The 22,955-nt window shown below is 42.1% G+C and overlaps 1 protein-coding gene across 1 annotated transcript in view; it reads right to left on the reverse strand.

Annotated features, from left to right (window-relative positions):
- The window catches only part of MYBPC3 (myosin binding protein C3), a 69,824-nt gene that overhangs the window by 27,615 nt on the left and 19,254 nt on the right, over nucleotides 1-22,955 (reverse strand). Inside the window, exons 9-19 of the mRNA XM_088656469.1 lie at nucleotides 17,520-17,543; nucleotides 16,276-16,442; nucleotides 14,652-14,784; nucleotides 14,405-14,407; nucleotides 13,932-14,056; nucleotides 12,983-13,088; nucleotides 9,068-9,234; nucleotides 8,524-8,689; nucleotides 7,312-7,418; nucleotides 1,925-1,954; nucleotides 1,587-1,801 (exon numbers count right to left, since the gene is read on the reverse strand). Of these exons, the coding sequence (XP_088512595.1) occupies nucleotides 1,587-1,801; nucleotides 1,925-1,954; nucleotides 7,312-7,418; nucleotides 8,524-8,689; nucleotides 9,068-9,234; nucleotides 12,983-13,088; nucleotides 13,932-14,056; nucleotides 14,405-14,407; nucleotides 14,652-14,784; nucleotides 16,276-16,442; nucleotides 17,520-17,543 (1,243 nt within the window). The remainder of the gene's footprint in view (nucleotides 1-1,586; nucleotides 1,802-1,924; nucleotides 1,955-7,311; nucleotides 7,419-8,523; nucleotides 8,690-9,067; nucleotides 9,235-12,982; nucleotides 13,089-13,931; nucleotides 14,057-14,404; nucleotides 14,408-14,651; nucleotides 14,785-16,275; nucleotides 16,443-17,519; nucleotides 17,544-22,955) is intronic.

Raw genomic sequence — 22,955 nt, forward strand, 5'->3', positions numbered from 1 at the left:
GAAAGAATAATAATTAAAGAAAGCTGAATAGAAAATAAAGGTTGGATGTAAGGAATTAAACCATGCAGAATCTTCTTTAAACGATCCAAATTTTAAAATTAATTAATTAACATTGAACTAGCAGGTTCTGTGGGGGTATGCTAAATCACATATTAGAATTCCCAAACAAAATTTTCTAGGGCTCAAATAAAACCACACCTTCTGAAGATGTGCAGAAAAGAATTGCGGTGTCAAAAACTGTTCCCCAGTTCACGAAAAACCTGTAAAGAATGGGAAATAACTGCCATATTATACCCCCTCCTCTTATTCACCTTAAGCATGTGCAAGTTCTGATAATGTCCCCTTGAAACAATGCCGGAGGCCAAGATGAGAAAGGGGTGCAAGATGAGATAAATGCTGACAGCTGGAAGTGTCTGGTCTTGCCAACAAGTAAGTGGGGAAATCCTGTGGAAGGAGGACCCTCAGGAGGTGGGTTGGACCCTCAAAGCAACTGCCCCGGAGGGAGCATTTCTCCCCATTCCATGACCACACACCTTGTTTTACAGCATCGGGATTTCAAAGGGACAGAGAAGCCCAGTTGGTAATAAGGGCCACAAGAGGTCAGTCTTGCACTACACAAATAGAAATGTTAAAAATGAAAGGGCCTTGAGAATCTTAAGAGATTCCATTCCATTTTATCCCATTACTCTGTGGTCCAGAATATTCCTTTTGAACTTCCTGCAGTTTTTCCAAACACATAATGCTGGGTGTTTTATTTTATAGTCCTGAATCTCCTTCCAAGTCTCAAGGAGGGAAAGTCGTCTGCATTTTATAAATTCACATAAGCAATCGAAACTCGCAGCATCCTTGTTCTTCAGATGATCTCCATACAGAAAAGTAGCAGAACTGCTGCCAAGATGCTTCAAAAAGGAAATGGTCCCACAAGAAGAAATTGGATTCTAAAGATTTCTATATGCAGTGAAACCCCAGAGGAAGGGCTGTGCTCTGCATGTAGAAGACCTCGTGTTCAATCTCTGACTTCACGGGTAGGGCTGGAAGAAACCCCTGTCTGAAACCATGGAGAGCAAACATTGGGATGGATCAGTGGCCTGACTCAATAGAAAGAAAGAAAGAAAGAAAGAAAGAAAGAAAGAAAGAAAGAAAGAAAGAAAGAAAGAAAGAAAGAAAATATATATGATCATTCCCTCATAGATTGATCCTCCATTGTTGAGCAACTGTTTGGATTAGTCACAAGAAGCAAAGATCCATGATAAATGATCAAAACATGAATAATAGTAGCTTTTCCACGTGTTCATCAGATGGGAGATGTGCAATGAACATAAATGTGGGAACACATCCACTATCACAAGGGGTGTGTGTGACCTTGTTGCTTGGACTGACATCCTCAACAAACTCAGAACTGAAGCTGCTTTGACCATTTTGAGGTTGCCTTTTTTAAAGTGCTTACTTGGAATGGTAAATGGTATATATATATATATATATATATATATATATATATATATATATATATATATATATATACACACATACACACCTGTATATATAAAAATATAATATTATATATTTTTATTTTATTAATCCAGTTATAATTCTGAAATAGAATATGGCATAAGAACATACATGCTTGAGCTGAACATACATCTTGGACACAGTGACATTTTTACCTTGTTTACTTTCTGCCAGATCACTGTGGGTACTGGATCTCCTGATATGGGTACATCAAGTCTCAACTTGTTTCCAGCCACCACAATTATGGTGTCAGGAGACTGGCCCATGCAGTCCAGGCGGATTTTGGGAGGTTCTGCAGCAAAAGCATAGAGGCAAAGAAGCATTTTCTAGCATTGCTGAGGATTACTCAAAGATTCAATTTTATTTTGCCTTTCTTCCATTTCACTGGCTTGTGAATGGCACATATTGCCCTTACCGTGTCTAGGCACAAAGTCAATCTTAACCTCTGGAAAAGAAAGAAAAAGGATAAAATGAATCTGAAAGTTTTTATTTTATTATCTATTATTTTTATATCCCACCCTTTCCTCCACTCAGGAGAAGAGAGCGGCTAACAACACAAACTAAATCAATCAATAATAAACCATAATCAGAGCCATATAATCACAATAAAACAGTAAAATCAAGAACAACAGATCTTTAGAACTGCACCCCAAAGTCAGTTCCCCTGATGGATGTGAAAATGGACCAATCATAGGCTCATTTTAAAAATGCATAAACAATAACCTCTCATGATGTAAAGCTGTCAACATTAGGAGAAGCAGGTAAGAAAATCAGGATACAATGCAAGGAACGTTGTCCTTAATTTTTGCCCCAAAGTGATTCATCTCAGAAGTTCTGGTGCCTTTATGACAACAAATGGCTGTACTTTGTGAATACTTGGGATTATATATTTTCTATCTACTGAAACAGTTCACACACTATCCTGTCACATGCCTTTCACCACTAGAGCTGCATGCTTGTTGCGGAACCAGGCATCTGGCTCCCCATACCCCAACCCATATAAATAAGAGACCAATAAGACTGGTTTTGGGTCAAAACAGGACACAAATTTATTGAATACAGATGACAGAGGTTTGGCTTGGGCATGGGGCCATCTAAATACTTCTGGCTCACCCGCTGGAAGTGACGTGTGGTCAATCCAGGCGGGGGTTCCTAAGACATACATCAAATAGGGTGACCCCCGCAGGGACCATCATTTGGGGGGTTACTTTGGGGCCTGGCCCTGCCTCGGCATGTCACCACGGCCACTCCCCCCCCGGATCCTTTTAATGGGATACCCCACTGTTTGGAGGGGCAAGTGGAGATTACAGTCTCCCCTCCATCCACAACAAAGGATTGCCCCAATGCCCAACTGCCAACCGAGAAGAGCTAGTGCCCCAGCTGTGGGCTGCTTAAATGGGCAAGGGGCAGATCTGAGGGAAGCCTACTAAGTCCGTCGGCTCCATCCCCTGCCACAGCCCAAGTCCCAGTCTGCATCCCCATTTGCCAAAGCAGGGTGCAGGCTAGGATCGAGTTCCTGATAGGCGAATGGGGGTTAACATTATTTATTGGGTTAACTTACAAATCTTGACTAAAAACAGATAATTTTCTTATGTGAGGGTACAATCTCACCCAAGTCAAGCACTGAAGGCACATTGATTTAATTTAAATGGGAGAAATTTAAGCACATGTTCAGCTCTCCTATTGAAATCAAAAGGACAAAAGTGCTTAACGTTGTCTGAACTGTGCTGTAAATAAGAGCTGAGCTACACTTTTTACATAGGACTGCAGACAGGAATATTTTTGAGTGCTTCCTCATATACATAAGCACATCAAGGAGAGGCCTAGGCTACCCCCAAAAAAGTTTTTTTTAAAAAAAAATACAAGGAAGCATTCAAAATTATAACTCCCCCAACTGCAAACTGGAGTTGTAAGATCCAGAATTCTACCTTCTTCAGTTCTGGCTTCTTTTCTTTTGCTAGTGCTACTTATCTCATATTCCGCCTTTCACTTGATATTGTGCCTTCTTCTATCATCCCCAGGTGCGTAGCAAGGGAGGGGCGAAGGGGGCAAGCCGCCCCTAGCTCCACTCTGGCGGGGGCAGCGCCCCTGGCCCACCCCTCACCTCCTCCGCCCGAGCAGGAAGAAGCAGAACACGCTACAGAGCGGGTTGCCGGGCGGCCGCAGCAGCAAACCACGAGCAAGCATCTCTGCGGCTTGCTCACGGTTTGCCGGTGCCGGCGCCGCCTGGCAACCTGCTCCATAGAGTGCTCTGCTTCAGAGTGCGCCAGCTGAGCAGAGTAGCAGCACCAACCCAGACGGACTGTGCATGTGCGGACATGCGCAGTCCGTCCTGGCGCACATGCCGTGCGTCGTGACATCACAACGCATGCGTGCTGCAGAGCGATGCCTCGCCCCCAGGGGGTGCCGCCCTGGGCAGCCAAGCGGCACCGTTCGCCACTGATCATCAACACTCTCACAGACTCCTGACTTTCCCTGTATCCAAATTGCCTCAGATTTGTCTCCCCAGTAAAACACACAATTTAATTCATTCACCAATTTGCATTTCTGTTGCTGCTAACTTAACCATGTCATTCGTTCAATGTGCATAACACAGAATCCTAGATCCATGGAGCTGAGAGAGATAAAAAAATTAACTACTCCAAATGATTATCCTTAGTCTGGATTCTCCATACATCAAACCATCTGTCCCCTCAGACAATTCATTCACATCAACTAGCTTATAGGCAAGTATGCAGGAGTTAGCACACTGTCATAAATTTCCAGCATTTTGTGCAAAAGAAAGCATTTTGTGAAACAATGCTGATTGCTCAAAGAGATCTTTCCCATAGGCTCAGGTAGCCCAGATTTCTATTTCAGGCTTTGTGGTGTTGCATCAATGCAGGCGCACAGTATGCCATATCTAAGGCATGTACTTGCCAGTACAGCAAGGCTTAGGAATGGTCAGAAGTGACCTGCACATTTCCATAGCTATGACCATCTGTCCTAAAGCTTCTCCATCTGGCCCCTTCTCCTTTTTTACAATGAAATTCTTGAGACATTAGATAGCTACCACCCTTCTCCAACCATTGGCTTCAAGACCTCTACTGGAATTCCATCTGACTCATGTTTCTTTCATAAAAAGAGTTTTCATTTTTAATTTGAACAGCTGTTTCTCCATTTGCTCAGTTGGATGGAGGCAATTCTTGGTTTTTTTTGTTTAGTATTAGGCATGCACTTGCACACACTTGGCACTCAGCATACTTGAGGATCATGCCTATTCCTTTTCTGATCACTGCTAGTCGAAACTGCAGGCCAGGGTCTAGAACAGGGGTGTGGGATAAATTCTCTTTCTTTCTTTCTTTCTTTCTTTCTTTCTTTCTTTCTTTCTTTCTTTCTTTCTTTCTTTCTTTGATATTTTAATGAGAAACTAATTCACAACTATACATAACCCAAAACACATTTTATCCTTTGAAATTCACACATCTCTGAATTTTGTAGAGCAGCTCTTCACCCAAACAATATGCATAAAACTGCATGTACTGGAGGAAAAAAATGCATTAAATGTATACATCCATGAAGTAATATACATTAGGGAAAATTTGCTTGCAAAAATGTGTATCTGACTCAAAACTGTATACCAAGGTGTTGGGGGAAATTTGTACTAAAAATGCTACTAAATTTTCATGAGGATTGTTTATTAAATGGGCACACTGCTATGGAAATGTGGAGGATTTAAGACTGGAAAAATAAGAAATGGAAATAAACCAAAACAGACAATTTCTTCCACATTCAATGCCCCTAATGTGTGGGTGGACCAAGGCTTATCCTGAACAGTACAATCCACATCCTTTCAAACAGTTAGTCCTATAGATGAGGTTAATGGCTATGGTTATAGGTAGGTAGCCGTGTTGGTCTGAGTTGAAACAAAATAAAATACCGCTACTGAAGGAATTTTTTTATTTAATGGATATGATTTGTACTAGTCAGAGGGGGGGGGGTTAGACATCAGCAATGACCCAATGATCAACAATTTAAACCGCTTTATATTTTGAGCATATATATCTGCCAAATGGGAATGAAACTGAACAGTGCCTATAAAAATGAATGAGAGCAGAAGCTATAACAGATTTTCCATATAAAGACTGAAATAAATTGCTAGCATAGTACTGTTTGTCCTATGACTTGCCATAAAATAATGGGAAGGTAAATGCACACATTGAGCAGCTGTAGACTTGAGGCTCTCCATTTATTGCAGTAGAAGGCTGTGTACAAAGATTGGTCCCCTACACCAAAAACAGTACAAAAGCTATTCAGAATAGACTGCTGGCTTGGAGTAAGACTTTCTTGCAGATGAGCTGTATCCTCCTGGAAGAGGGCCCTGCCTATTATTATCAAAACAAGGATAGATTTTCCTCTTATGGGTTTTAGAATTAGCGTCTAGGAAACAACAGTTTATAATGCTGGAATTGTTTCTATGCACTAAATTCAGAAACGACCTTTACACCGTGGTGATAATCCAATGCACAGTTACGTGCACATAAATTCCACCGAGATCAATAGGCTTAATTGCACCTAATTCTGCTGGTTCACAGCCAAATCTATATGAAAGTGGAAGCTATTCATTATTGTTGTGTGTGCTTTTCTCTATATATTTAATTTCAGTTTAATTGTGGCAACCAGGGTTGACCTTCCCAGACTTTGGTCAATACCACAATTCTTTTCATAACTTTCTCTATTAAGGTATAAGATACCGTACATTCTGGCTTAAAGACGACTTTTGAACCCAGGAAAAACTTTTCAAAAGTTGGGGGGTCGTTTTATACGCCAGGTGTAAGATCTGCGGTTGCCGCATACGGTGGGGGGAGCTCAAAAACCACCGCGGCCGCATCCCCGCCGTATGTGGCGAGGCTGCCGCTTTCTTTCCATGCAGGAAGAGGGGACAAGCGGGGCTTTCCTCTCTCCTCCCTGCACGGAAAGAAAGCGGCAGCCTCTTACTCTCTCCCTCCCCCCACTCGCCTCTGTGTCTGGAACAATAGAGTGCGAGTGGAGCCGGCTCTGGGCTATGCTCCCTCCCCTTCTCCCTCTCCCCACCTCTCCTCTCCTTTCCTCCCCTCCCACCCCACCTCCCCTTTTCCCCCACATCTTCTTCTTCTTCAAGAGCTAACTGTAGTTTTTATGCTTCAGCTCCTTCCCTCTCTCCGAATGAAATCTACAGTAGTTCAAAATGCTACCGTAGTTCTTAGCATGCCTGCAAGTAAGTGCATTTAAACATCTGTGCATTTAAGCACTGTTGTCTCTCTTTTGGCTTCGTTTACCGGTATTTTAAAAGCAGGGAGAGGAAGAGATACAGAAAATTTTTATTTGGTGTGCGTTGGAAGTTTGGGATAAACTCGTTACGGCGAGTATATCCCATACTCTATATTTTGACTGGAAAAGTAGGGGGTCGTCTTATACACCCAGTCTTATACGCCCAGTCACCTTATATGCCGGCATATACGGTATTTATCCACAGAGTTACTGTGGTGCTACATAAGGCAATTAGAGGGATTTAACAAATCACCCAAAAAGTGGGCTGACATTTTAAATAATAACATTTGGCTTGATCCAGCCCACCATAGGCCTTATGCCCACGCTTGGAAATATCCCTATTAGGGTACAGATGAACCTTATTTCACCCTTACTGCCACAGTGGACACACAGAGATGCACAGTACTAGGGTGCTTTGAACCTCAGGCATCACCAAGAGGGAATCTCCCATTTCATCTTCACACAAAGTGAGCATTCCCACCAAGAACAGAAATTAGATTCCAGAACACTTACCCAGGAAACGAAGATGGGCTGAGAGATTATATGCAAATCCTTCGGGTATAAAAGAATAATCAGCTTCGTCTTCCGGAGTTACATCATCAATGGTTAGTTTATGGATTCTGATATTGCAAAAATACAAAATCCAAGCTTTGTTTGTGTCCATTCACCTCCATACAGGACAAATCCCATCCCCAGAGTAGATGGATAGGTAAGACAGAATGCCACATGCATATATACATATACATATTCTATATTATAATAAATAAGCATAAAGAGTGTGGAACCTATATCACAAACTTTATTAAGATGTCACTTCATTCAAATCAACTTGACTAGTGTTTCAATACAGTGAACTGCAGGTGTGGCACCCTTATAAGGCATAACAAAAGCCTAATTTCACTCCTCCTCCATGATATCCGTACACAAACACTGTGCTGAATCATTACAGGTCATGGTAGGGAATAGGAAGTGTCTGAGTGTGCCTTCAGCACCCTTGTGTCTCCCTCTATGCTCTGCTTAGTGAAGGAATTCACTTTTCTTGGCCAAGCTGAAGGAGAAAAACTTGAGAACTGTAGACAGACCTCCCATTCCCTGTAACAATCTTGCATACTGTCTGCACATGTCACAGAATAGGGGAATGTAGTGTTGGGGGTCCATCCTTCTATGGACTGCAATGGGCTTGGTTGAGCTCTAGGTATATAACTATGTGCTTGAGGGCATTTCATAAAGTAGCAGCCATTTCCAGTATACAATATGGGCAATTGTATTACCACAAATGCCACAGTGACCTGAATGCAAAAATTGTCAGCCTTCACAGTGCTTGTCTGAAAACTGGAGAAAGATGTGTTCCCAGAGATTCATGAACCATTCACTGTAACATAACCACGCCCTTTGTACAACTCTTCCAAACTAACACACACACACACTTCTCACATCAATTTAAACACCCACAAAGCACAATACAAAGTTATTCCCATATATCTCCTTGCCATTCAGAGCGAAGGTTGCATTCACCCTCTGGGTAAAATTAGTACATAATATTGGATCATATACAACTCCTCTCTCTCACCACATACATACCATCTTATCACATATTCTCTCCACCCGAAGGAAAGTACTAGTACTACCAATTTATTACTACTACTTCTATTACTACTACTATTAGCAGCTTGTTACTCAAGCAACTTACAGCACCCTGGCTTAATTTTCTGAAGCACGACTTACCTGCCAATATGAGAGATTTTAGTCCGCTCATTTGGAATCACCTCCTTCCCATTTTTCAGCCAGATGCCTTTCACATTCTCATCAGAAACCTCACACTTGAACACGGCCTGGTCCCTTGCCTTCACCGTCAGGTCTGCGATACTTTGGTACACCTCCAGCTTCTTCTCTGAGATCACAAATTTTGCGAATGAAGCAACACAAACACCAGAAGGTCAGAGGTCAACCAAAGACCGATGCTGTGGATGTGGCTTTTACAAAAAGAAGAGGCTAAAGGAAATGTTTTGGGAAAGGTGAAATAGGAAGAGACATCCAGAGCACGTGGGACTTTAACAGGACTTGATAAGCAAGCACCTGTTGTTATCAGGATATCTATTACATCCGGCACATGGGCCTAACAATCCCCATAATATGCTTTGAAGGCCTGCACAATTAGCTGTCCTACAATTAGCCATCTAGCTATCGGCCGTTTCCCGGCTACAAAGTGGGATACCAGCCGCCATACATTATAAAAAAAGTTCCTTTTGTATTATTAGTCATATCTCACCTTGCACGATCAATTCAGCAACAGACTCCCCTCCATTAGTCTTTGCTTTGTAATGCCCATTATCCTCCTTGGTGGATTCATTAATGATGAGGTAATGCTTTTTCCCATCCTTTTTGAACCGGTATTTGAATGCTTCTTCCCGGGTCAGTTCCACTCCGTCCTTCTCCCTACAGGTATGAAATATTGTTACACCTCTCCGTAATGCTCAGCAACAGGGCAGTCAACTCCTGTTCATATAGCACAAGTTCATGGTCCATGGCGGGTATGTTACCCATGATCTTTCAGGAATTATCAGAAGTAGTGGATGCCCCTGTGAACCTGCACATCCAGCCTCAAATTGGGAGGACAGGATTGGAGCCATTTTTTCGCAATTTTGTGCAGGCATGCTCATCAAAATGCATCAAAAAGCTTCCCTGTGTGATTCTAGTGAAACCAGATGTCTCCCTGCTTCTTCATATGTAAAATGAGCACAGGTTTATTCCAAGATATGTAGTATGGAAAGAAAAACCTTCCATGTGGATGAAATTTGAATGTAGCAGTAATAGGGCTAATTGTTGTTTATTATTATTATTATTATTATTATTATTATTATTATTTCAATTTATTATCCACCCTTCACAGAAGGTCCCAGGTTACAATAATATATAGCACACAAACATATATAGACTGAATATTCAGTCTTGTAATAATTTTATGGTTTTGATTTTCCTTTTCAGAAAGGGAAACTTATTTTCTCCATGTTGATTTCATGTTTGACGCTGACAAGGATTCATTTCGGGAACTCTTGAAATGATGAAGAATGATGTTAGACCCTGAACTATTTTAGAGATTTGGTGCAAATTTGAAAGTTCTTCGTCTGGCTTCTGACTCCATTTAAAGCTGGGACAGCTGCACTTCTACCCTTGTCTGCTGCCCATTCCACAGCTATCAATACTCTATAATGAGTATTTATATTTCAGGGAGCAGCCATGAGCCACAGGATCAGATAGTGGCAGCTGCAATATGTTTTGGGCAGGATTAGATACTCCCATACCCATATACACCCACACACCCCACACAGTATGATATCTCCAAACATCCTTATATGAACACCAAACAACAAATGTACATCTATGCTATATTTTCATACATGTAATGTACACACAGTCACCAGTTGCATGGGCCTATTTATCTCCCCCCCCCAAAAAAAAGAACAGATTATAACACTTAAGTTTGAGGAATCCTATAAGTATTGCAGGAACAGCTAGCAGTTTTGTTCTTGCACTCTGGGTTAGCCCTATCATTAGGGAAAGTAACACAGTGGCCACAGGCAGGGGGTACTGTGGCTCAGCAGCTGCTTCACCCTGCTTGTTTCTGCCCTCCTAGGTCCATACCTTAGTTGTAGAAGTGTCTCCACCACCATTGTTCAGCCCAGACACTGAGATCCAGAGCCAAGGGCCTTCTGGCGGTTCCCTCACTGCGAGAAATGAGGTTACAGGGAACCAGGCAGAGGGCCTTCTTGGTAGTGGCACCCGCCCTGTGGAGCGCCCTCCCAACAGGAAGGAAATAAACAACTACCTAACTCTTAGAAGATATCTGAAGGCAACCCTGTTTAGGGAAGTTTTAAATGTTTGATGTTTTATTGTGTTTTTAATATTCTGTTGGAAGCCGCCCAGAGTGGCTGGGGAAATCCAGCTAGATGGGTGGGGTATTATTTATTTATTTATTTATTTATTTATTTATTTATTTTTTAGTAATGCTTGCTTGTTAATGACCTGGACTGGCTGGCTGGCTGACTTAAGGTAAGATAATCTTTATTGTCATTGCCCCCCTGCAGGAACAAGGAAATTACTCGGCTGCTCCATCCACTCAGATAAGGCACTCCACATAAATTTAAAATAACTACAAAACATTAATTAAACAATACAGTACGAAATGGCAAGTAAAAATAAGATGACTTCAAAGTCCAGACTTTCCATTTAAGGCCGAAATTGCTCTAGAGAAGAAACTGTTCTTGAGACGGTTCGTTCTCGCCTTCATTGTTCTGTATCTCTGTCCCGATGGCAGGAGCTCGATGAAACGGTGACCAGGATGCGATGATATGTCTAGTGAGGCTATATTGTTTTAGACGCCAGCTGAAAACTATTTTTATTTCAGCAAGCCTACCCAGATATAGAATTTAGTTATCTATGCTTGTTTCAAAAGTTTTACTGATTTCATCTGCATCTTTATTAACAACGTCCTTATGTATATTTGTTCTTAACAGTTTTGTGGGCTTCATTTTGGCTGCGTTATATATATATGTACACAGCTTTGTGATTCAAGTGGTTTATAAATCTTTCGAAATAAATTCATAAAAGAAATGAAAACAGACTAAGAAAGCAGGCAGAGAGGGAGTCAACCCTGTCCACTTTCTCAAGCACACACCTTGTAAGTGTGTGTGTGTGTGTGCGTGCGCGCGCGTATGTCACTCTGCTGCCGTGACAGATTCTGGTGCCACTTTTGATGCACTGTGGTATTTGTTTGAGCAGGCAGTAAGCAGCTACCATGTAGAGAGGTGAGCAAGTTGGAAATAGAACTGTCTAGGGCAAAGAACCTGCCCTGCACCCGCTCCAAGCTGTCCTCAAGTTCAGTGGAGGACACTGTCTCGTTGCCAATGTTCAAGTAAGACGCAAGTGCCAGTTTGGTCAGCTTCTTTTGTGTAACAAGGAGCGCCCTCTTGCCCTTTTCCAGCCACATGGCACCACACATCAGTTGTAAGGCAATGATGGGGGTTGCTGGGGTGGGGTTTCCTTTGCAGTATATTTACTTGGTTTTAATGGTTGTTTTCTGCTTCACTGAATTTTGTATTGTGCCTTGTGAACTGCTTTGATATTTTTTTTTATGAACGAAAGGCAGTATTTAAGCTTTCTTAAACAATAAAAGAAGGTGCAGATTAGCTTGCTATGTAGATAATGGTGATGAATTTATACCCCGTATTCTAATGAGAGTACACAAGGTGGCTTACATATAAGCAATACCAACAAAACAACAAAGCATCAGCAGTTTAAAAACCATCTTAGGTAAACAACAACAACAACAACAACAGCCTGGGAAACTGCAAAATCCTCAACAAAATCAAGATTCTGAAAAGATCCAAAATCTTCACTCCGTGCTTAAAAGCAAACAGAATAGGCCAAGCAGACCTCTCTTTGGAAACCATTTTGCTTCTTGGGTGCCACAACCAACAAGTCCTTCTCCCAGAACCAAACTGGTGCTAAGAGATTCAATCTCTGTGAGTGAGCATGGGTGCGGCTGATTTTACTGCTTTTCCAGATTGATTTAGGAAGGGGCGCTGATGGTAGAGCATGCCCACTCCACTTTATGGTCATCTGTCTTTTTCTGCTCTGGGCAGCCATTTTGTGCTATGTGACGACAGCCATTTTGTGACTGGGGCCCTTCTCAAAATTCAAAATGTGCCCACTGACCCAAAGACATTAGCACCCCCTTAACTTAGTAATTTAAGGCAAATAAATAAATCCTTGCACCGCACTTCAAATGTGTTATGTTTTCTTTCCTACTTGTAGATCTTCTTAGAAAACCACAACAGCCTTTAGACCAGGCATCCCCAGATGTTTTGGACTACAACTCCCATTTTCCCCGACCACTGTTCCTGTTAGCTAGGGATCATGGGAGTTGCAGGCCAAAACATCTGGAGGGCCACAGTTTGGGGATGCCTATCTTTAAAATGGAATGTGAGGGTCAGTTAGAATATCTTTCTGGCCTTGGGACCCCTTACCCTGCTTATTGCCTGTTCTGTCTTCTCTCCTTGGCCATGAAAGAGGGGTGATGGACACTTGTGTGACAGTTTTGAGCCCCTAAGACTCTGGAGGGCAATTGCTCTCATTTCTTAGTCATTCAGGCAGTAGGAACCCCCACATCTTCCCCGCTCCTTACCACTTCACAGCAGCCCCTTCTTCTGACACTTCGATTTCAAACTCCACTCTTTCACCAACCATGACCACCTGGTCTTCCAGAGAATGAGTAATCAAGACAGGAGGCTCTAGAAATGGGGAGGAAACCTAATTTCAGAGAGAGGAATGCAGAGGAAAACAAAAACCCTTGGAACTCTCATCCAGCTTTTCCAGCTGATGGTCAGCTGTAGCTATATGAATAGCAGGTCCTTACACTCCCAGAGTTCTTTCCAATTTGGCTGAGATGCCAAATTACATAACTGACTTTCTTACATAAACCATTTCCCTTCATTTCTTTGTAACTATAAATCAGAACTTTGGCACACTTGGTTGTTCTTTGTAACCTAAGACTGCCTGAGTCCTCCCTTAAAACTAAAACGTAGAAAATTCTGGCGCAAACCAGAACAACATCTCAAAAGAAAGAGACTGGGAAGGTGGAAGGGAAGAAGCAGGTTAAGTGTCTGAGTCCCTTCAAATGAAAATGTTGGGCTCCACAGGCACAACAGGATTTCCATTTCCTCTCCTCCCCCTGCATGCTCCTCAAAATCTGCTACAGACCAGTATCTGCTTCTCTGAGCCTAATAAAATGGTGGTTATGAACAGGGGTGTAGGAACATAGGGGCGGCGCGATCCCAGGGGCGTCATCGCAGCTGCCCACCCCGCCCCCAAATGCAGCACCCCCCGCCCCCAAACGCACATCCTGCCCCTGCGCACAGCGTGTCCCACCCCAAAACACACGCCCCACCCCTGCACACGGCACGTCCCGCCCCCAAAACGCACGCCCCGCCCCTGTGCACGGTGCGCCCCGTCCCCAAAACGCACATCCCGCCCCACCCCCAGAACGCGCACCACGTCCCTGGGGGCAGTGCGCCTGCTCTCTGCCCCCGGTGGCAGAGCATGAAGCTCCGCCGCTGGTTATGAATTATGCTTACCTCTGACAAAGAGTTCTGTGAAAGTCTTCTCCTCACCAATCACACACTGATATGCTGCATCATCAGCCAGTGAGCAGTGGTTGATGGTCAAAATCCTCTTGTTCCCAAGAGCCTCAAAAATGTATCTGGTGAAATGCAAAGAGAATTCAAAGGTATCAAAAGAGAAGGCGTTCCTAAATCTTCATCACCCCGTCTTCTATCATGACATAAAGCAGAGTTTTTGACTAGATGCCCCCATCCTGGCGTGGTTAAGTGGGAAGACGCACCTTATCCCTTCCTCCCTTTGCCTCCCTAATGGCACACAGAGCCCCAACGGAAGTAATTCATCCCTTGGGACATGCATAAAGGAACTTTATGAACCAAACAACATTGATGTTGATAATGAGCTTATTGTATAACAACTTTGCCAGGATATCGTAAAGAAAGGCAAATTAACTGAATCACAAATGGGGAAGCATAACATGAGAACTTACTTGCTAAGAGACAGACCAGTGATTGGGTTCAGTTCCAGGTGCAGAGATTGAAAGATGGGGAAACAAAATCAGACAGTCATTAAAATCTGCCTATTAATTCACAACCCTCCCATATCTGCTACATATCTTCTTCTCTCCACTTTTCTTTCTGATAAACCCTATTTTTCTTCTTCTCCCCCTTCTGATAATGACTCAAACTTCCACAGCCCACACTTTCCCATTAGTATTTATTGCTTTTTAAAAATACCCGCCGCTGACTTGGATCTCTTGCCCATTCTTCAGCCATTTCACTTCATCATCTGGGTTAGCAAGTTCCACCATTAATTTGATCTTCTGTCCTTTGTCAGTCTGGTAGGCAGGATCCAGTCTCTTGGCAAAGGCTGGGGAAGAAACAGTTTATGTAATCAAACTCTGCCCACAGGGGTTAGCTCAGTCAGTAGAGAATGAGACTCTTAATCTCAGGGCCATGGGTTTAAGCCCTACATTGGGCAAAAGATTCCTGCATTGCAGGGGGTTGGTCTAGAATAGATGACCCTTGTGGTCTCTTCCAACTCTACAGTTCTACGATTCTTCAAATACTGCTAATTGTGCATTGCAATTTTGAGTGGGGGAAATGAACTAGGAGACCTGTAATATCCTTTTCATCTTCCTATATTTTAGGGCTTGTCCAATGTCCACACAACAATTTAGCACAGTACAATCTTAGTTTAAAGCTAATGGACAGTGACTGGTAGGGATGGGGGAGGAATTTGATTCAGTTCAAGTATAAAGGCAAATCTATCTGATTCACAATTTCTATAAAAACATGTGAACTGAAAACCACCCATACGCTAAAGTTTGCACTTCTCCAAATTTTGCAGTGCAGTTCTCCAGGCAGTAATATGTACAAAAATACATAAACTAGGGTAAAAGGTGCAAAAAGTGTGTATTTTGCTGAAAATAACATACAAAAATGCATTATATTAGGATAAATTGCTTTGCTAAAATATGATTATTATGCAAAATTGCCCCCCCCCCAAATATGTTATATTTGCACTAAAATTTGCACTAAAATGCTGGTGAAATTAAAAAAAACCTTAAACTTAAAAAAACCTTTTTTAAAAAAACCAATCGCACGCTGCTGTAGAAATATGGAGAACTGAACTTAAGATTGGGAAAATGAGAAATTGAGAGAAACCAACATTGACAAGTTCACCCATCCCCAGTAACTGGGCAGAGGTTTTATTATAATGTCCACTTCCCAACTTTCTGCTTTATGTGTTTTAATGAGAGTTACCTATGTTCTCAGCTAATTAATATCTTCAAATCATTATTGAATTATGGTAAACCATGACTCTATTCCCTTATTCCATTTCTTTTGGTGAAGCTGCATTCTTCCACAAGACTTGCCAGAAGCACCCACTATTATCTCTTAATTTCATATACTTCATTTTAACGGCTATGATTCTCATCTTGGTTCCTCATTTCTAATTCTCTAGAACCTACTGTTCTTTTCTTGATAGTAAATCGAAGCATGGGAACTGACACATACATGTGAAATGGCCTTTCATATCCCCCCCCCCCAATGGAAGAGTTTGAAAGCTGCTTCACACATTGTATTTCCCCCCCTAAAATGAGACATTTCCCATGAATAGTAATAATAACAATACCTTTATTAGTTACAGGTAGGTAGCCATGTTGGTCTGACATAGTCGAAACATTAAAAAAAAAATCCTTCCAGTAGCACTTAGAGACCAACTAAGTTTGTCATAGGTGTGAGCTTTCGTGTGCATGCACACTTCTTCAGATACCATACCTTTAATAAATACCTTTATTGTCAATGTACAACCTGTACACTGGAAAAAAGAAGAAAAGCAACTGTGTTCTCTTACCTGTGCTTTTCTTATCCTCCTTCTTCATGCGCTTGAGACGCTTCAACATACCTCGCAGATCTGTGATACCATATTGGAAAGCAATTTTCTCATATTCTGATGCAGGAGCTTTCCGGAGGATTTCCCACACATCAACATCTGGCTGTGATTCAGTTTTTGCTTCAATTCTGTAGAAAAGGTGCATATAGAACATTTTCTCATAAGGGACTTCAAACAGCCTGCCTATTAGAGTGTGTCTCTACTGCATAAATTCCTATTTATATTAAAATACCTGTCAGTTTAGGGGACTCATTGTCGGTAAGTTGCTTAAGGCATAGGAAGGCTAAGTGCCTTGATGAAGAACAGATAATGTGTCAGAGTCAATGATCGGACCCTTATTTTCAAGTTCCTAAATCAGTCCCTTAACAACAATACCAGTCTCCTCTATCTTGCAACAGGGGTCATGGAGACCATGATGTTAGTCAACAGGCGAGTTTTCTGTTTTTTAGAGTGTGAGTTTTGAATGAGAAAGCTCCCTTGACTTACAAGTCTTAATTATATAGGAGCTCATTTGTTTAATGATGATGGAAGGAAATATAAGTATCATAAATAAATTAATTGGTTTTTCAGACTTGCGAGTAGAAGGTGTCAATTTCTCTTCAAAATGAAGCTTAGGCATTTATCGACCATGTACAGATTTTAAAAACAATTAGAATGGAAGAAACTAGATGGGAAGATAGCAACTGTGGACCCCCTGAGCTGATAATTCACTTAAACAGGTTACCTTAAACAGGCATATTGTAGGCACATGAATCTGTTTATATTCTTTTTGTGAATATATTTATTAACAAAAACAGCAGTCATGTACATACCTGCCAAGTCTCCCGCTGAAAAATGCAGGATCAGCAGGGGCGCGGCACTGGATGTTGCGTAGAAGCAACTTCCGGGCCGCTCTGACCATGTGTGGCCACAGGAAATAGGGCAGAGTGGCACCGGAAGTTGCTTCTACGCATGCCCCACGGCCATCTTCCGGTGCCGCTCTGCCCTATTTGCTGTGCCCATACATGGTCAGAGCAGCACCCAAAATGGAGGCTCCCTGGCAGGTAGGAAATCTGGGGGATTTCCAGGATTTTTCTCCATTCGGGAGAACAGCGGGAAACGGATTAAAATCCGGGGGTTTCCCGCGAAAAACGGGATACTTGGCAGCTAAGGTCATGTAAGAGATTGATTAACAGTTAGCAGAGGCAAGGGAACAGAAAGCTTACCGGTGTACTGAGCGCAAGAAGCTGCTGGACTTGAGAACGATGCAAAGAAGCATTTGGATGAGCATGCAGCATCCCCATGAGCAAGAAAGAGGGCAACATGTGTTAGCATTAGCGCCATTATCAGAAGAAGGCAGCCCTTTGTTGGCAAGGACTAAGGATTTACTATAATGAAAAATGATGGTAAAGAAGCCACAGCATACATTAAACAATCCAGTTCTATATAAGTCTTAGGTTGTGTACACACTACACCTCTAAAGCACCTTTGAAGCGCATTTCACCCTCAAAGAATTCTGGGCACCATAGTTTATTAAGAGCTGCTGGGAATTGTAATTCTGTGAGGGGTAAACCACAGTTCCAAGAATTCTTTGAGAAAAAGAATTTGCTTTAAAGGAAGCACCCCCAAACTCCGCCCTCCAGATGTTTTGGGACTACAATTCCCATCATCCCTGACTACTAGTCCTCTTAGCTAGGGACGATGGGAGATGTAGTCCCAAAACATCTGGAGGACCGAGTTTGGGGGTGCTTAAAAGGTATAGTGTGTGTTCACGGCCCTACAGTTATACCAACCTAGAGGGACCACGTGAGGTACAGCTTTGTTGGAAACAGGCCTCATTTAGGGTAATGGGGATATATCATGTATACGTAGTCCTTCATTTTTTCATTTCAGATTTTGGAAAGTGTACTGCTCAAGTGGTCTCACATAGCCAAGAACAAGCATAAATGTAGCAGAAGAAACATATGTATACTCCTAGGAAGAGGTTTCTTTTTTAATTATAATGCACATCAATGGACCAGTCACAGCACAATCTACGCAGTAGGGTTCATGACTTTGCTCAAACTACAATCAGTGAACTTGGTTTGTAAAGTTATAGGTAGGTACCCATGTTGGTCTGCTGTAGTCGAAGCAAAATAAAAAAAATATCCTTCCAGTAGCACCTTAGAGACCAACTAAGTTTGTTATTGGTATGAGCTTTCGTGTGCATGCACACTCCTTCAGATACACTGAAACAGAAGCCACCAGATCCCTATATATAGTGAGAGGATGGGGAGGGGTATTACTCAGAAGGGTGGTGGGATTGGGTGTTTGGCTGATAGGTGTGGTAAACCTGCTGACGACTGTTAACGACTACAATTGGTCTTACAGGAAAAAGCAAGGGGTGGGATGGCTAAAAATAGCTTTATCATGTATAATGAGATAAGAACCCAATATCTCTATTCAGAACAGGTCTCTTCATGGTTTTAAGTTTGGTAATAAGTTGCAACTCAGCAACTTCTCTTTCCAGTCTATTTCTGAAATTCTTTTGTAATAAGACAGCTACTTTGAAATCTTGTATAGAATGTCCTGGGAAATTGACGTGTTCTCCTACTGGTTTCTCTGTCTTGTGATTCCTGATGTCAGATTCATGTCCATTTATCCTTTGGCGTAGGTGGCGCTGTGGGTTAAACCACAGAGCCTAGGGCTTGCTGATCAGAAGGTTGGCAGTTCGAATCCCTGTGATTGGGTGAGCTACTGTTGCTCGGTCCCAGCTCCTGCCAACCTAGCAGTTCGAAAGCACGTCAAAGTGCAAGTAGATAAATAGGTACCGCTCCTGTCCACACACCCTGGTGCTGGAGCATGAAGCTCTGCCACTGGGTGGTATGTTTGATGTTGTTGTTGGGGCCAGTAATGGTGTTGTCCAAGTGTATGTGGCAGCAAAGTTGGCATCTGGGTTTATTGCAGGCTCTGGTACCAGTGTCCATGTTAAGTCTGGTTGTCGCATTATTGTGGGTGAGGAGTTGTTTAAGATTGGGTGGTTGTCTGTAGGCAATGAAAGGTCTTCTTCCCAGAGCTTGAGAAAGAGAACTGTCATTGTCTAGGAGAGGTTGTAGATCTCTGATGATGCATTGAACTGTTTTAACTTGGGAGCTGTATGTGATTACTAGTGGTGTTCTGTTATTCTCTTTTTGGGGTCTGTCTTGCAGCAAGTTCTCTCTGGGTATCAGTCTGGCTCTGTTGATCTGTTGTTTAACTTCATCAGGTGGATATTTTAGTTTTAGAAGGTTTGCTGTTAGATCGCTTAGGTGAGAATCTCTGTGGAGTTGGAACAGATGCGGCTGTAACATAGGACCTGGCTACCGTATATACAATGGATTGTTTGGTATGTTTGGTATGGTAGCTAGAAGCATGTAGATATGTTTGTCGGTCAGTTGGTTTATGGTATAAGGTGGTGTCTATACACCATCCTGTATTTTTATAGTAGAGTCCAAAAAATGTATTTCTTGTAAAAATTGGTTCATTGTTAGATTGATGGTGGGGTGAAAGTCATTGAATGTCTGGTGGAAGGTTCCAGGGTCTGTTGACCATGCGTCTAGATAATAAAAATACCATCAATGTATCACAGGTACAAGAGAAGTTTGAGTGGGTAGTAGTTTAGGTAGGAAACGTTGTTCTAAATCTGCCATGAAGAAGTTGGCATACTGTGGGGCCATACAGGTGCCCATTGCTTCGATTTGGAAGCATTTTTCTGCCGTTTCTGCCTGCATGCACACAAAATCTCATACCAATAACAAACTTAGTTGGTCTCTAAGGTGCTACTGGAAGGAATTTTTTTATTTGGTTTGTAAAGGCAGAGAAAATCTGCTTAAAACAAGAATCTAACTAGGTTTCAAAGCTAGATCGACATTTCCATTTCAACTCCTGTCCAGCTATCCCTGACAATCTGTTTTGGTGGAAAGAAATGAAACACTTGGAGAGTCATAGACTGCAGATATTTTTCAGGGTATCTCTCCTAATGGCTTATCAAGTGATTATATGATGGCTCTTCATGCCTGGAGACAACAGACTGTACTCACTGTCTGGGCCCCCAACGTCCATGCGTTCAGCTGAAGGCATGTATGAAATCCTATGTAGAGTCAATTTGCACACATCAAGGCTGTGTCCATGGGATTGGGAACCATGCAGAAGGCAAGGCCCCTGATCAGGCAGATCCATTATATTAGTATATATGGAGAATTCATGAAGAGGGCTAATGTCATGCGGATCAGTTTGCCACACAAACAAAGGGAACAGACTGGAAGGCAGAGCAATTGCTGAGCTCTAACAGGGCAACTAATAAGCAAAAGATACCACTAGCTTTAGCCTCCTGTCGATTCTTCCACCGCTTTCTGTTAGTAACAGTTAGAGCTTGCATGACTTTTACAAATGAACGGGCTGATTGTACACCAGGTCTACTCCAAAGCACATTTGACCTGCACAGTCCACCCAGATTGTCTTGTGCCTGACTTGACTCTGTCTGTGCTACAAGTGGAGATTTGGAGTTGGGGGTCACAAGCAGAATCTGCAATAGCACGGGTTTATGTTGGCCACAGGATTTCTTTGAAACACTAGTCTTCCCACATTGGCTCCAACTAGTCACTCTATATTGGGAGGGAGGGGTATTAGATGCAGTAAGACCACCACAGTTTACCCATGAAGTTGGAGGCATTGAGGTGTTGCACACAAAGTAAGCTGTCAATGTGTTCTAAACGCGTGCGGGAGAGTTAAAAATAGTTGCATACACTCCAGCGATGGGCCTTTCCTATCCTATTACCTTAGATTGATTCAGACCTCTCAGCTGTCACCGCCTTCAAGGTCTCCCTTCACCACCCCATGTCAAAACAGAGTGACAACTGCTCCCTTTCCTCCCAACCTCTTTCTGGCCTGTGGCACCTCTATGTCAATGTCATCTAAATTATTCTGCCATTAAATAGAGGTCCACACTCCAGACCAGAACAATACTAATAAACTTTTACCCTTTCCAGCAGGAGCTCCAGGAACAGCGTCACTTGCTGATTAACATGGGAGAGATCCATGGTTGTGACAACTGCAGGACGTATCCTGCACCTATGGGGAGTTCTTTTATCATAAATTTCCTCTGTCTATTTGCATTTCTATGCTTTGAAGAAACATTGCACATTTTCTGCAACACCACTAGAATGGAATATAAATCCAGGAACGCCTTCGGATACTCTGCTGCCACAAGTATTAAAACGGAAACCTTCATCTTCTGAATTAAATAAGTCAACAGTAAAAGCTAGTTAACAAAGGCTGGGAAATTAAGCACAATAAACTAGAAATAAGCCCTGCTGATTGCTTCTAAGGACCAAACCAGACATGTCATCGTTCACAGAATTAGCAGTTGCATGAATATTTTTTTAAGGTAGCTTGGAACTCAAGTGGGAGGGTGTAGGGTGCTTTGCCCCCATGTCTGCTATTTGCATTGGACAGAATGCAGGGAACAAAGAGTTAAAGCCCCCCTATTCCTCTGTCTGCATTTCAGTCTGGATTGAGACCACACTACCTGCTAATATAATATAATACTAATTGTGTGAATGGTGTCACTTCTTCTTTGGTCCTAGATAAACGAGAACTAGGCTACACACCAGTAATGTAGAATTCCTCCAAGTTTTGAAATGGGTCAATTATGTGCCATCAGATGGAAGGTGCTATTCAGCATATTATTAATCTCAGGATGTAGAGTTATAGGCAGCGTAGTAAGTACTACTAACATAATAAATTAACTTTTCAATCTATTTTAGAATCACACCAATTTATTCCTTAGTGAGATATGCTTGAATAATAGGATGGAGATGCTAAAATATTGAGGTCTGTATGACCACGGTATCAAAATAACAAAATGAAAGAGAAAGTTTCGTATTAAATAGAACTTGGCGTCAATTTCTGGTCCATTGGCTTATACTTAAATCGGCACACCTGAACTAAGATCCAGTCAACACACCATTGGATCAGCATGGGATCTGGTTACAGGGAAGATGCTATGTCACTGATAAATATTATTTTAAATCAATTTACTTCATTGGGGATGTTTTAGGATTGCACTGAATCCAAAAACATAGTCAGCAAACTCTTTCCACTTTTGATAAGGAATTCAGTAGGGAAATAGGACCACCTCAGTTGGTTAAGGGGCCTGAGAAACGTCTGCATAATCCAGTAGGAAGAGAAACAAGGTTGGACGTTATGCTGGGTTGCACTGACATGGCGGACACTCTGGGGCAATGAACTGAGATAACTCAAAGTTCTGGATAACAGCACTTCTACAGCTTGGGGAGAAAAATAAATGAAAATCCTGTTCTAATTTTAAAATTGCTTCAAAAGTGATAATTAGAATATTCAGGAAAGTAAACTAATCAAACAAACAAACTGCTTTCCACCTGTATTAACTGGATTTTAAAATAATGTCTGGGATGGGAAACCTACGACGTTCCAGGTTTTCAAAAAGAAAAGAAAAAGTGAAGGTTTGTACATTCTGCAAACCTCATAGCCTTTTAACTTCCTCTGTTCCATACAGTTACACAGAAAAAGAAATAAAATCTTACTCTCTGTTCCAGACATCAGAATTCCAAGATATGTTGCCAGATGGAAGATACAACAGGACAGCAAAGAACAGACCAGAAGAT

The sequence above is a fragment of the Zootoca vivipara genome, chromosome 1 (genome assembly GCF_965207765.1).
Source record: "Zootoca vivipara chromosome 1, rZooViv2.hap1.1, whole genome shotgun sequence".
NCBI classification, from domain to species: domain Eukaryota; kingdom Metazoa; phylum Chordata; class Lepidosauria; order Squamata; family Lacertidae; genus Zootoca; species Zootoca vivipara.